The following is a 14,982-nucleotide window of genomic DNA, read 5'->3' as shown; positions in this document are numbered from 1 at the left end:
ATCTTGGATCGTGGTCTCGTTTTTTCTGTCGGAGCGCAGAGATTCGCGGGCCAGGAGCGTGACTGTGGGCTCGTGGCGGTCGATCCGGCGAAGACACGTGCACGAGCGAAATTTTTCCTCGCCACGCCCAGTCGTCACGCGCGTCGAAATCGGCACGCGAGCCAGATTTCGGCGACAGCCGACGATAATCGACGTTGCTCGAAATACAGAAGGTGCCAGACGGGGTTATCGGACGTCGCGAGAACGCACTGGGAACACCGAGAACGATCGAAAAGAGAGAATTCGAGCAGGAATGAAAATCGGAGATGCTGCGGAGCAAGAATGCTAGACGGGGGGGAAAAAGAGTGAAAATGCTAGACGCAGATTCCGATTAGGTGGACCGATCCGATGGCGCGGACGAACGGATAGGTTAACGACACGAGCGAGCGCACGGTTAAATGGAAGCGCCTCGGATATCGATCGCGTTCGCGTATTGGTGCCGGTCTCTCGCCCGTCCAAATAAAGGGAGTCGAACGCGGTTTTCCCGCAACGCTCTGCAACGAGCTGCGACAGGAATGCGACGAGAGAAAGAGACGATTGGGAGACGAAAGGTGGTCGCGAACAAGTGGCCGACGCGAAAGCGAAAATAACGCGTGTGTGCCACTGGCACCCGGCCGGCGATGCGTTTTAAGGCAATGCACGGCTCGCTCGCACCGCGCCGCACCATAACAGGTTACGAATCTGTCGGTTTTCCGTCGACGAAATATGCCCGTCGCCCGAGTACCGGAACGGGAAAGAGAACGAGACGACACCGAATCGAAAAGGGCGAAACAGAGAGAGAGAACGAGCGAGAGAGTGTGTGTTCGCGTAACAAACGGAACGAACCGAGGAGAGAAATAGAGAGAGAGAGAGAAAAAAAAAAGAGTAAGAGAAAAAGAGACAGAACTGGCGACGTCGGATCGGAGGTTAACCTGTCAGTTGGCGGATCGATGATCCGAGAGACCGTTGGTTCGCGGCGACGGTGGTGGCGGTGGCGGTGGTGGTGGCTGGATTCACGCACAGTGAGACAGAAAGAGACATTTATATATGTATATACAGAAAGAGAGACGAAGAGAGCGAGAGAGAGAGAAAAGACGGACATTATATAATTTGGAGTACTCACCTGGGATGGTGGATGGATGCGTGGCAGGCCACGGACGGTAGCGTTAGTCGGCGACCTCGAATCGTTGGGTTCACTCGGTTCACCGTCCGCCGCACCAAAACGAAACCTCAAAATTTATCACGAAAACATGATCGTCGAACTGTGATGGAACGGGCGAGGAAAGAGCCCACTGTCGAAGCACCAACACTCGATGACGTCATTCCACCAGCGGCAACATGGAGCCCCAAACGCGATAGGACGCGATAGGACGCGGGCTCGAGAGGTTCGAGTCGAGTCGGGTCGGCTTCTCGTTCGTGTCCGACAGCTGTCCCCCGAGCTAACCTCAAATCGGCGCACGGCTGGCCTGCGCTGCTTGACTCTCGCTCGGTCGTCTGTCTGCCTGTCTCTACTGTTCGGTCTATCTCTCTCTCTTTCTCGCTCGCTCACAGACACACGCACACACACACTCTTCCTCCCTCTCTCTCTTTCGCTCTATCGCAGTCTCTCGCTGTCTCTCGATTTTGCTTTCGGTCTCGCTCGGCTGCTGCACTCGCGCTGGTCACCGCGCGAACCCTCTCGACCACAACTGACAACGACGAGCGACACCCGCCTATACCCCGTTCGACACCTCTCTCTAACTTCGACTCTTGTTTGCAGGACTCGACTCAAATCCGCTCCTTTTTTCCACGTGATTTTCCGGGGAAACGCTAACAGAGGGCGATCGCGCGCGCGCGCCCCGCGACTGCGATTCCTTTACTGCGGGAATCCCGATATTCGAAATCGAAGCTGCGCGTCGCGGTCACGATGCCTCCTCCGCTTCCTACAGAGGACACCCGTCGAAGCCCCGAGTCCCGAGTCGACTCGGCTCGAGCCGCGCCGAACAAGCCCGGAATTAACCGAGTCCCACATCGCCAACTCTCGTCAACCTTCGGCTAGTCTCGTGTTCGGTCGCCTCGCGCCGCGACTCCTCGCGGAGCCTCGCCGAACCGGATACACCGCCTCGATCGAAGCGCCATTCTCGTTCCCCTAACCTAGCTTTCTACGCTCTCAGTTCTGGTTCGATCGCATTGCTTTCGTTATCTACACACTACGAACGACCGATCGAATACACGGTACCTGGCTCATCCTTCGAGGAATCGATCCGTTGCCAACTACCAGCTGCCATCTCGATATAGGACCGCATCGATTTTTCCTTTCGATTCGACCGTCGAAAACGCAGGTATAAAGCGATGTCTGCCGTTTGATACAAACTATAATAACTATGTAGTAAACAAACATCTTCGAGAAACCGACGAACCGTGATAATGCCTCGATGATTGTTCTATATGATGGATTATTATAATAATCGAACAATACATTTCTGTACGGTATCGATAGTTGTGATCATCTGTCAAAATTTTGTATCAATTGACAGATGTACTATTATAACTTTACCTGTAGGACCTCTGTTAATTTATAAATCAGCCGGATATACCTGAAATTAGATTAACAGTTGTCTTTTGCGTACCAATTCCAAAGGAAATTATTTAGCAATATTTCCTACAAGTAGAACCGGCGAGTCATGGTCAGATGCGTCAGCTGATTCTATTCGGCAGCCCGCGTACTCGACAAACTTTCAAATCGAATAGAGAATACAAATGTTTACAACTTCTCGGAAAAACTCAAGTCATCGAGGAATTTTAATTTTAGGAAAGTTATTCCGCTTTGAAGGGCATTTGATCAATTAACCGTGTCGCCGTATATATTTGACCAGAATGCTTATCTAACTCTGAAGACATTCATTTCTGTCATAATATATGTAACCTCAGCCCTTGTCTACGTCATTTCTTTTCAACAATGTGCCATTATATGTATTTCCCAAAAAAACCTATTGCTCGAATATCGTATAATGGCATCGTCAATATATTTATTTTTCCACTTGTATAAAAAGAATCCACAATCATTAGATAGTGGTTGGCATCGAAATAAAATATGTTTAAAAGTAAAACTAAATAAGCAAATAAGGAACAAGATGTGTATGTGTAATAAACCTGTAGACTTTAATAGCAATATCTTTTAAATTTTTTTACTCAAGAGTATTGGGTTGGCAAGAAAGTAATTTCGGTATTTTAAGATGAAATAGAGAGCCCAATTTTTTTATTCCAGCAATAAATTTTAATGAATAAGATATTCTCGAATAAGAAAGAATAAATAAGAAAATATTTTATTGATTAAAGTTCATGGCTCGAATAAAGAAATTCTGTTTCATTTCATCTTCAAATACAAAAATTACTTTCTTGCCAACCCAATAAAACTGTTAAATAAATGCCCCCGCTACAAGCCACATCTTGCATTGTGTTTTAGGAGATATGCCGTCGTCTCCATACGTGTCGCGGATCAATCAGATCGACGCGGCTCAGTTGGACGGCGAGATCTATAAGGTGTTGCGGGACCAGGTGAAACGAATCACGGAATACCGTCCGGTGGACGGGATCGATCGCTGGCAACCAGAAATCGACGGTCTCCTCAAGTTCCTGGTCTGGAAATTCTCTTTATACCGCGGGAAGTCGACCTTTGGCCAGCAGCTGCTCAATCTGCATTACGAAAACATCGATCGCGCGAAGTCTGTCCTCTACTTGATTTTGACCGTGTTGCCGGCGTACGTTCGAGATAAGATTGACAACAGCACGGATGATCGGGCGAGGCAACTCGCTTTTTATTTCGATCGTATCGCGGACGCGGCGAAGCTGCTCGAGTTTATCAATCTGCTGTTGTTTCTGCACCGCGGCACGCAGCCCAGAGTAGTCGAGTACTTGTTGGGGATCTCGAGTCGTTCGACGACCACCCACAAGCCGAGGAGCATCGGCTACTCGTACATGACCAGAGAGCTGCTCTGGCACGGTCTCATGGAATTGTTCACCGTCGGTCTGCCCATGATCAACTTCCACTACTGGAAACACACGGCCAAGAGACTATTAACTAGAAGTAGCAGCAACCCGATCAGAGCACTGCCAACCATGACCGCGATCACCAAATGCGCCTACTGCAAAGAGTCTCCCATCATGCCGATGCACTCCGGCTGCGAGCACATATTCTGCTACTACTGTCTAATGGCTCACTTTGCAGCCACCGATAAATTTCTCTGCACCGAGTGCGGCTCGAAGCTGCACGTCGAAAACGCGAGGATCTACGAGTCGTAGCAATTGCGATTCGATCGTGAATCACGCTGTGATAATAATAATCTTTATTTATTCAACCTCGCGGCTACGAATCAGACTTGGTTTCCGTTCACTCCTTCTTTCTTCCCATTTCTCCTATTTCTAATGTAGTAGAGGTGTCAGGTCGGTGGTTATTGTAGGTGGGGGCGTTGAAGACGTATGAAGGTCAACTTTGTTCTTTTAAATGGAACAACGTATATTGTTCAATGCATTGATCGATGCAACTCGCAATACAGTGTTCACATTAAAGTAACCAACGGTTTTTCGGTGTAGATAGGTCAATAAATTTGTTAGAGGCAATGACGAGCTGCATCGATAAATTCATTAAAACAATTGTATGATCTCGTTTTATGATCTCGTTTAAAAAAAATAAAGTTGAGCTTGATAGGGCCTTTATACGTTCGTTTCGTTGCGTGTGCATAGAGATACCATTCTTGTTTTATTAAAAAATAGCAATACAAAATCTTCTTTATTCGCTTGGATACAACATTTGAAATTTTCTCAACGTTCCTTACGAAACAAACGATAAATGGTTCGTTCGGGTGTGATATACATCCGTCGCTTATCGGAAATTACTCTAGATTACCGTACAAAAATATCATCATGTCGCGATTGTATCGTTAAACGATTTCCCATTTTCGTACATCGAACGCGATACGCGACGATACGCATTGCTCTCTCGTTAAATTCATTGTAACGGTCCTGTCTGATTCGATGGGCGGGAAACGCTCCTCTTTCGATTCGATGCGATTCGATTCGACTCGATCCGACGAAAGTCGTCTCTTCTCATCTGCGGGACACGCGTTCCCGTCGACGCGTATCCTGTGTCTCCGACACTGGAATGTGTTGTTTTCTATGTGGGTGTGTGTTATTCGTCCCCCTCTACACTTCTCTCTATATCGTCGCGTTCCTTCGTTCCGCGGGAGGCTCGCGAACACACCTGAGATAATTCACTATACACCGTACGCGCGTCCCGTTCGCCGTTTTTTAATACTAAGATTCGTTGATCGCGATAACACCGTCTACCCCGACGCTTCTCTACACAGGCACTGGCAGCGACAAAGCTTGTCGAATCACATGATGAAACCCGAACACGCGGACACCGTTTCGGATAAAATATCGACACTCGTTCGTCGATGTCCGACATCGCTGTGGATATTCGAATCTCGTCGTACGCTTTTTTTTGCCCTTCCATCTTTATCTCTCTCTATCTTTTTTCTTCTTTTTTTTCGTTTTTCTCTGTAAATTTTAACTCTCGCGTGAGTGCTAGTTTATTCGCTAATTCGTGCAAAAATTAACATATTTGGTTACGTATAGATATATATATATATAATATTAGATAGGAACATCGAAGAACAGTGATATATTTATCTATCTAACTATTTATCGATCTAGAAAATAGCGCGAAATTCTGATCGATCGATCAGGATTTCCCTTTGGGAACGGCGATCGACGTTGCGATTTAAATGCGCGTGTCCATCTGAGAGTAAAACCACCGCGTCGTTCAACTGTTCAACTATCGCAGAGTAAAAAATCTCGAAGTTGTCAAGGCTGCGAACACACTGGCAAGTGACTTGCGTTATCTCGTGAGAGCAACTTGCAGAACTATGTAACACATGTTTGCAAATATTGTTTACGCATTGTTTCTCTGTCCGACCGTAACTGTTGCAAGCGAGTTCAACTTGCTGTTTGCTACTTCGGAGGCGTTCATGTGTGTCATAAGTAATTTGCTAGTGTATTTGCGCCTTTACTGTGAACGCACAATCCGAGAGACTCTGAAATAGACACGCGCGGCGTAATCGCCACGAAAACCAAAAACGATCATTCAAAATGACGATTCTCGCAACGTCGGCGTCGCAATGACGACATACGCTAAAATATTATTAATCATGATACACGATCACCGTTTAAACGAACACGAGGGAACGGGGACGATCGAACAGCCTTTGTTTCAACGACGACACACGCGTATAGAAAACCACTCTCCGTCTCTCCATCTCTTTCTCCCGATCATTCTCGAGCGCACGGGACGGTGCGCTACGCCAAGAAAATAATAATTTATGCTTAAAAAGACTTCACAAAAGACTTTAGTCAAGAACTTTCAGCGGTAAAATTGTTCGCCAGGCACTTTCGGGTTAAGCTCGGCCGCGATGTATCCATCTCCGACTCGATCATTCCGATCGATATTAATAACATACATCGTATAGAAAGATTTCTATTCCCCGACACACGCATACGCGCACACACTCACGCAACAACACACACGCATCTCGCGATATGAATAAACGAACGTTCGAGTTTCGCGGAAACTATTAGTGTAAAGGTCTGTTCCCTGAATGTTGGTCGGTTTTCTGTTGTCGGTGTGTAGGCTCAGCGTGTGAGAGAGCTCGTTTTCGCCTAACGTTTCTTACTATTTTGCATTTGTGCGAGCGGACGAAAAAAAAAAGAAAAAAAAAGTGTTTAAAACATCAATAATTTATATACCGAGCGAGATATCTTAGCTTCGTAAAATCACTACCGCGTGCGAACGAACCAAAAAAACGAATTTTTCCTCGAGTGCGTGGGGAAAATGCGAGTCTGTTGTTCTATTCCTTGTTTCTGTCGCGGATACAACTTTTTCCTGTTTGCGGGAACCACGCTGACAGGGGGAACGCGCGACCTTCTCTCGCAGTCCGTTGGATCGGCTCACGCGCGCGTTCAGCGTCTCTCGCGAGTGAATAATAAATACTTTGTTACTTTGTAAAACTCGAAACTCGCGGCCGAGGCTCGCGTTCACGTGAAATTACGGGTCCCGCGAGAATCTGACCGGCCATCGAAATTCGAGCTTAGTCGAGATTAAATATTTTAACTTGGCTAGGTGTGTGAAAGCACGCTGAACGCGCGGAAAATCCCTCGCCCATCGTGCGCGTGTATATCGAACGCGTCGAAAATGTCTCTCTCGCCGATTCGACAGTCGTCTCTGTCTCTCGAAATAGTTATCGCGATTCACAGACAACTTTTGACACGCACGCGATGCGCGGAACAACCGTCGAACGACAAACCATCGAACAACCACCGGTTGGCTCGCCAAGTTACGCTCGACCAGAGAAAAAGACCACACTGATCAACATAGAAAAACTTAACGAAACGAAAGTAGTTAACGAGCTTCTTAACCTAAGGCACCTTCCGACCGAAGTGAGCCGGGGACGGCGAGACCAATTGTAGCAACAAAAAAAATGAAAAAAAAAACAACGGAAGAGTAGAAACGGTGTCCCCGGTCACAAAAGAAAGAATCAATTCGAGCTGTTCTTCCGGTGCCTAAGAATCGTAAATTAACTTACTGATTACTCTTCTTCCTGATCCCACCGTCGAATCGGTGGGTAGGGGTGAAGCCCGCGTGATTCAGTTTCGATTCTCGATCGTTCTCGTGTCTATTTTGGGAAAAGCGATTTCGCTGTACGCGCCCGCGCTCTTTTCCCGATCGCAGTACGAGCCGTTAAGTACCACAGTCCGAATGATTGGTTTTGGTTGCACCCGTGTTACCGGGGGCCGGAAATGTCGCGATGACCTCCAGACCCAGAAGTGTTTCATGCTTGGTCCCGTTTTACCATTTGCTGTCCACCAGACTGCAATTATCCAGCGAAACAGAGGTCGTTGCTTTCCGCTCCGCTCCCGGGGCCGCGCTTCCGCAGAATGGACTAGTCCGTTTGTTCATTTCTGCGAACCGATCTTATTTTTAATTTTTGTTTTTCTTTTTGATGTGAAAACTTCTTTAGCCGCGCCGCGTTCCTAGTTGCTGAGCTGTGAATGAGTCTGATCTGTCACGCTCCTAGGTGAAACACTATTCGGGTAAACTCGGAGAGCCGAGTGACAGGTGTGCCATCGCCAAAGAAGTTTTCATTCTGATCTTATCCGCACAGTATTTTTTTTTGTTAATTATTGACGTCCGTAGGCGGGAGTTACGTACCAGCGATCAACAGCATTATTTTGCGCCTCGCGCCCCAAGCGGTTATGCCAATCTCGCACAAATCCTTATCCGTCAGCGAGGGGAACGTAGCCATGTCCACTTCGTGCGACGTGAACAGGCCTGGCAAACAAACAACGTGAAGCAACGTGTATAGCGAAGCGGTACAGAGTACGGACTGTGTACTGAGGGTGTTCACTGGCCATTTTCATGCAAATTCCCGTATTCATAAGTTCCTTTAGCCAAAACGGGATAAGGGAACACAAAGAGAAGACCGGGAGGTTCGCGAAAATGTCAAACACCGGTTGCGAAATTTATAACAAACGGTGCTTGCAGCTTGTTTCCTCTTGTCCTTCTGGCCTAATTGAATGTCGCACACCAGTCAAATCGTTAACGTAATCGATCCGAAGTTACCGCGTTACACGCACTGTTAATTTCAACGAGTTAGTACGGGAATATAGTGAAGTGGCGAGGTGAGCGTAGCGTGGAAGAGTGTGATGCGGTGATTTTTGTTTCTATGTGCACCGCTATTCTCTCGTCATCACTCCTCCATATACAGTTGCATTTTATTACGAAACAAAATTAATTGTAGAAACAAAAATCACCGCACTGCTCTCCTCTACGCGACACTTATCTCGCCGCTCCAGGGGGTAGACTCGTTTCTAGGGTACAAGGGTGCGGGAAACGCAAGGATGGGGTTTTTCAGTAGTCAAAAGCGCTAGATAGAAAATTAATCTACGCCGCAGTAGCTCTCAAAAGTGCTATTTCTCCGTTTAGAAGGCGTAATTTACATTATTCGGCAGCATGCAGCTGTATGGAGATAACTACATGCGCAGCTTTATGCATCCGTATAATGCAAATTACTCCTCGTAAACGTAAAAATATGACTTTTGAGGGCGATTGCGCCCTAGAGTGACCTTTTATCCAGCGCTTTTGATTACTGAAACCCCCCACCTTTGCAATCCCGGAAAAACGAGTCTACCCCTTAATCTCCATGTTAATTGATTGGACAAAAGCGATTTTCGACATTCAATAAGAACACAGTAGAACTTTCAGTACAGTCAATTAGTCGAAAGCTAGCAACTTAGTGCACACCCTGTTAAAGCAAAGCAAGCGTGGTTATTAAGAAGCGAGACGAAAAACCACCATAAAAGCAGATCAGCACTTACGAATATATTTTTCCAATCCGACACTGGTCAGCATGGTGGTCAAGTCGCTGTATCTCTGGGACGTGATTGCTTTCATTTGCGAGGCCGGCGTGTGTTCCATGTAGTTCGACGAGCTGATGCCAATCTGTCCAACGCGATCTTTTCCGGATACTATTCCGAAGTCAATCTCTCTGCTAAAGACCGGCGTCGTTGGTTCTTTCCACAAGTCGGACGGATGGCTAGTGGCAGCGTTGGTAGGGGTGATCGTGGGTGACAAGCTGCTGCTGCTGCTACTACTGTTGCTAGTGCTCCCGGTGTTGGTCAATTCCTGCGCAACAAGCCAACCAGAACGGTCAAAATAAAATCCTGTAAATACAGTAGAGCCACCCGTATCCAATACGACATGGGTGGTATTTCAATATTCGAGAGTTCTATATCTTCTTGGCTGCTAAATCGCGAAGCTTCCTAACAATAAATAACTTAGAGGTTGGATAGAATCCAGTGAACAAAATCTACTCGTGCGGATTATGACCAAATGTCTGCAATCGTATTTGCCGAATTTATTTATTTCTTTAATTTTTCCATTTTCCAAGCGGAAGGCAGAAGGTAGTATCTCATTATAAAGACGTTGACCCACCTGCATAAAAAAGCCACATTTCTAACGATTTGCCAGCCAATATTGCAACGAAGGCCCAACAAAATGCCAATTACAAATGCTACTAGGGTGCTATTACATTGAGAAAACAATTTCAGAATGACACGTCTTCCGAAAGTCTCAATTGCTGAATGGTAGATATACAGAAAGTGTTTATCTTTGATGACAGCGTTAACCTACCTTGCTCAGTTCTACGGTACTAATCGGAGGAATAGTTTGACTGAGTCCGTAGCCAGACCAGGCCGATGTGGGAACTCGGAACTCGCCGGGGTTCGGTTTCGTTTGCATCGCTTTCGCTGCCAACAGCTTCTTCTGCTCATAGTCGAAAGGACCGATATTCTGCTGCACGACCATCTCCAGCGACTTCTTCTCGCAGCCAGGGGCTCGTCGATCCGAGAGCTCGGACAGCATTCCGGATAAATCTTCAGAAATTGAAAACAGCCAATCTGTTAGAACTCGAACGAAATTGCTGAGGGTGTTGCCTAAAGTGACGCTTACCTAAATTGGTGCTGGTTTCAGCCGGGTTCACCGGAGATACGTTCCGAGGACTGATGGCTGGACTGGATAGAGAACTACAGTTTGTAGAGACGCTGCTCATCGACGAGTAGGCTGCAAAAAGAAATACGAAATGATACTAATCCCAAAGTTATAGAGAAACTGCTACCCCAGAGACCTGCATTTCTTTTCTTAATAATCGTACAGAGTCGAGAACTAAATGAGTTCACTATTTTGCATTCGATCTACTTATTTTTGTTGTAAATGCGACAAATGAGTAGTCGCGATTTCAGCAGTGAAATTAACCCTCGTGTAGTCAAGAAGAATGTATAGATCATTTAAAACCTTCCTGTGTGTAACATGTTTGCACAAATTCTCATTATAAGAATTAATATATTAGCGAGTAAAGTAAAAGAAATTTTTTAGAGGAACATTAACAAACTGTTGAAAGAAATACAGTAAATGGGTACCCGGTTAACTACACAAGGGTTAAAAGAATTTAAGACTATCGACAAAGTATTGTTCATCTACTAAAATGATTGAAGAAAGAAAAAGGTATTTCCTATTTTTTCGGATAGATAGAGAAAATTTTGATCACAGTCTAGTTCACTGGTTGTTAACCAGTATCCTACGAAATTCCACGAAATATATTAAATACATTTAATAATATATTTATTTCTACGCGGAATCTTTTTGTTTCTTTTTTGGATCATTAACTTTGGTGTTCTGCAAATTTTTCATATAATGAAAAGTGTTCCGTCACTTCGGAAAGGTTAAGAACCACTGGTCCAGTTACACGTTCCCGTTCAGATTCCAAGTTCTAGGGGACTGGAACTACCGATTGGATTTACGATTCCATGGTCGGTTTGATCAAGCTAATTTCTCACGGTCACTTACCGCTATTCTCTTTTCTATCCGCCAACGAGCTTCCGTTTAGTCCGTGCATGCCATGGAGGCCAGCAGCAGACATGTTCGCGTGCAATTGTCCTATGCCGCTGTACGCGTGATTCTGTAATCCGTGGGTGTGCGGAGGCATCGTTGAATTGTTGTGCATCATGTGCTGCGTCGTCAGCAGATGATTAAGGTGCGGGTACGGATACGCGTGGTGCAACGGCAGCGGAGAAAACATGGACGACAACGAGGGTAGTCCCCAATGTGGCGACAACCCCATAGGATTCGGCGAATGAGGCAAGGGGGACACGCAGTACGGTGGATTCTGCGTGTTCACTGTCAGCAAGTTCGACAGGTTGTCCGACATGCCGATCAGGTTGTTGTTATTGTTGCCACCTGTGAAACGTATATCGAGATCGTCAGGATCTATTACATAATATATCAATATATCATCTAGACTGCGAATCTTTATGCTCAACGAGATCTTTAAAACTATAACTGTTATTTCTGTGGTTGCCAGGAAAAACGCCGCATGTCTTTATGCATTCATTGAACATTATAGTACAGTGTTTACGTCTTCACCAGAAAAAAGTCATGAAAATAAATGAAGGCTCGAAAGAACAATGCTATGCCAACGTATTGGTGATCAAAACTTTAAAAGGCGACATCACGAAAGTGAAAGTATGCGGCTTTTTTCGGTTCTGGATTTCGATAACCAAGTTTCTGCAACAGTTACAACATCATTTTGGTTCTCATAACTGTATCAATCAGAGCCGATATAAGTTATTTTCAGAACCGTTTGCATCCCCGAGTTCAAGAGCGAAGAGCAAAGGCCACACGCATCGGCCAACAACCGACAAGGACGCCGAATTAATGTCTGGGGACTGAATTGTTGGGGACCAACGGATGGAATTTACACCATAGGACTACTCCCTATATTCTTAAGTCTCCAAGTGAACTGCCATCGTCCAATAATTACCAGTAACAGTACTGTTGCCCGAGTTTGCCTGGAAGATGTTCGCAGCATTGGGGACGTGATAGGTCGCCGGGATCTCAGCATGTACTCGCGGCTCATCCAGACCTAGGAGCTGCATCCTGGCTTCGTAAATATTCCCAGCATTCCGTTCGATCCCCTTGATGATCACGGACAGCGTGCTCTGCTTTGGCTTGTGTCTGACGTTGATGAACACGTCGAGTGTCTGCATCAGCTGAGAGATGTTCTCTGTGTCGACCGAGGACATCGAGTCCTCGGGGAGGTCGAACATCAGGACCAGTGGTAACGAACCCTGAATTAGAAAGAATCCTCGATTTACATTCGGAAGAAAGGATAATCGTTAAGCCGACGAAACGTGTCGGAACTGTTGACCTACCACCAACTGTTGCCGAGCTAAGTAAACGCTGTGAATGCTCCCGGTGATCGTCACGTTGCTCTTCTTCAGGCTGGGAATGTTCGGATCGCCGGCGTCGGGGAACATGATCTGCGTGGCTGTGCGCTGCATAATCATCTTCAGGTTGCTGCTTTGCTTACCCAACACGATGCTGTGATGTTGCGGCGAGATCTCCATTGACATTTGTACTTGTATTTGACTCTGGAAATCAATTGTTCGAGACAAATCGTTAAAGGCAACGAGTGGATATTAAGGAGGTGGACTCGTTTCCAGGATAGCCAATCGAAAACTGATCAACTGTTGTTGAAAATATTATTTCGTCAGATATTATCGGAAGCAGGGCCCGCTCTAGGGGCGGGCAACCCGGACATTTGTCCGGGGCGTCAAAATTTAGGTGCGCCATTTTGGCTGTATGTGTGGGAAAAATATTGATGTGTTAAATACCCAATTAATAGAAAAGTTCCCATTACGTAGAATTAGCAGAGGAAATTTCAGCAGTATCTGCGCTTTTGGGCAAAAAAGAAAGCCTAAGCAATGTACTGAGCTTAATTACAAAGTTAAAATTTGATCCAAATCTTACTATTGCTTTAAGAATATTGCTAACGATGCCAATAACTGTAGCAAGTGGCGAAAAAAGTTTCTCTAAATTAAAATTAATTAAGAACTTTTTACGTTCGACTCCTACACAAAATCGTCTTAATGGTTTGGCCATTTTGGCAATTGAGCATGAAATTGCTGATCAAGTAAATTTAAAAGATGTAATAAAAAAGGTTGCGGAACTGAAAGCAAGAAAAAAAAGTTTTTTGTGATTTTAGCGTAGTTGATGTTACCTTGTTTTACTTTCCGAATAGTGGAATTTTGATTGTTTGTGCAATAATACACATTTTTAATAGCATTTAAAAATGTAAAAAAATTATATGGTTAACAGTTTGTGGCTAGGTACAGATATTTCTTAATTAATTTCTACTGGTTTGTACTGCTTGATTATCAATGTTATGTTATATGTTTCTTTCTAAATATATTTGCTCTTCTATTAAAATTTAAATAAAATGATTTGATTTTTATTGAGAATAGAAAATATATATATCTTTATTTAAAATATATGTATATATTCTTAAAGGGCGGGGATTTGTCTTTTTGTCCGGGGCGACGTAACCGGTAGAGCGGGCGCTGTCGGAAGTACTTGAAAAATCGTGAAAAGTGTTACGTGGGACACCATGTATATTCGAAAATCTTCTAGAGGATATGTGCTCTACTCACAGCCAGGTTTTGACACATGTACTGGATCAGCAAGACCGTGGCCTCCTTGACCTGCGACACCTCCCACTCGCATCCCTTCACTACAACCAGTGTAGCGTGTAGCTTCGGCCGTGTTCGGAACATCACCTGGACGTTGTACTTTTCCTGGATCTTGACTACATAAGGCGACGTGGAGTCGGGAACGGTCTGCGAGGAGCCCATGATTGGTAACTCGAACGAGAAGATCAACGGCGTCAGATTCTGTTAAAGAAGAACAAGCGAACCAGTGTCGTCAAACCGGAAACTCAATCAACGAATTTCAGGGAGCATTGCTCGGGAGACCCACCCTGACTCGAGCTCGAGCTCGTTCAACGCCTTCCATCTCTCCAGCGATAGACACTTGGTTGCTCTTCTCTTGATGGTTGCTACGGTTGCTGTCCGGGAAGTGAATATGGCAGCCAGTCTCCTCCATGACGCGCTTGATCGTCAGCCCACCCTTGCCGATGATGTGGGAGTGATCCGTGTAGCTGACATCCAGCTTCATGGTGACTCTGTTGCTCTGCTGCGATAGAAAGCTCATCATTAGACTGCGGATCTTTATAGCAAAGTTGAGTAGAAGAAATTCATTATTGTTAGAAAATTTTTTAAATTGAAGACCTCAATATATGGTTTCTCCTGTATTACAATCATTAAGGCTAGAAATAACAGTGAATTTGGTTTCTATCTCTTGCAATCGATGCAGACAATTTTTATTTTGCATGAAGATCCGCAGTCTACTCATCATTGGGGATGTTCGATTCCGATTCGATTCTTCTGGCGAAAAGACTCGTTTCTTTGCTGAAGCCTCGGTCTGATAAGGACAGGTATTTTTAGCAGGCTGTCCAACACGATTCTCAAAAAATGATA

The 14,982-nt window shown here is 45.3% G+C and overlaps 2 protein-coding genes across 6 annotated transcripts in view; one reads left to right on the top strand and one right to left on the bottom strand.

Moving 5' to 3' along the window:
* Nucleotides 1–396: 396 nt before the first annotated feature.
* Pex2 (peroxisomal biogenesis factor 2) lies at nt 397–5,810 on the top strand. Its single transcript, XM_076426214.1, has 2 exons — nt 397–2,339; nt 3,464–5,810. The coding sequence occupies exon 2, from the start codon at nt 3,469–3,471 to the stop codon at nt 4,297–4,299; it is 831 nt and encodes a 276-aa protein (XP_076282329.1). The 5' UTR covers nt 397–2,339; nt 3,464–3,468; the 3' UTR covers nt 4,300–5,810.
* The window catches only part of Bicc (protein bicaudal C), a 22,035-nt gene continuing 12,351 nt past the window's right edge, over nt 5,299–14,982 (bottom strand). For 2 of the 5 annotated variants that reach the window (XM_076425580.1, XM_076425609.1), the window contains 10 exons: nt 14,423–14,638; nt 14,098–14,337; nt 12,820–13,038; nt 12,429–12,735; nt 11,456–11,845; nt 10,562–10,672; nt 10,244–10,485; nt 9,430–9,736; nt 8,264–8,383; nt 5,299–8,013 (listed from right to left, as the gene is read on the bottom strand). In XM_076425580.1, the coding sequence (XP_076281695.1) occupies nt 7,901–8,013; nt 8,264–8,383; nt 9,430–9,736; nt 10,244–10,485; nt 10,562–10,672; nt 11,456–11,845; nt 12,429–12,735; nt 12,820–13,038; nt 14,098–14,337; nt 14,423–14,638 (2,265 nt within the window). In that variant the 3' untranslated portion in view covers nt 5,299–7,900. Of the gene's footprint in view, nt 8,014–8,263; nt 8,384–9,429; nt 9,737–10,243; nt 10,486–10,561; nt 10,673–11,455; nt 11,846–12,428; nt 12,736–12,819; nt 13,039–14,097; nt 14,338–14,422; nt 14,639–14,733; nt 14,795–14,982 lie in introns of those variants that run through there. The other 3 variants (XM_076425618.1, XM_076425589.1, XM_076425599.1) reach the window with 3 other exon arrangements.

The sequence above is a fragment of the Lasioglossum baleicum genome, chromosome 1, assembly GCF_051020765.1.
Source record: "Lasioglossum baleicum chromosome 1, iyLasBale1, whole genome shotgun sequence".
Lineage (NCBI taxonomy): Eukaryota > Metazoa > Arthropoda > Insecta > Hymenoptera > Halictidae > Lasioglossum > Lasioglossum baleicum.
The sequence above is the reverse complement of the archived record's forward strand: the minus strand, read 5'-3'. Positions and strand labels throughout refer to the sequence as shown.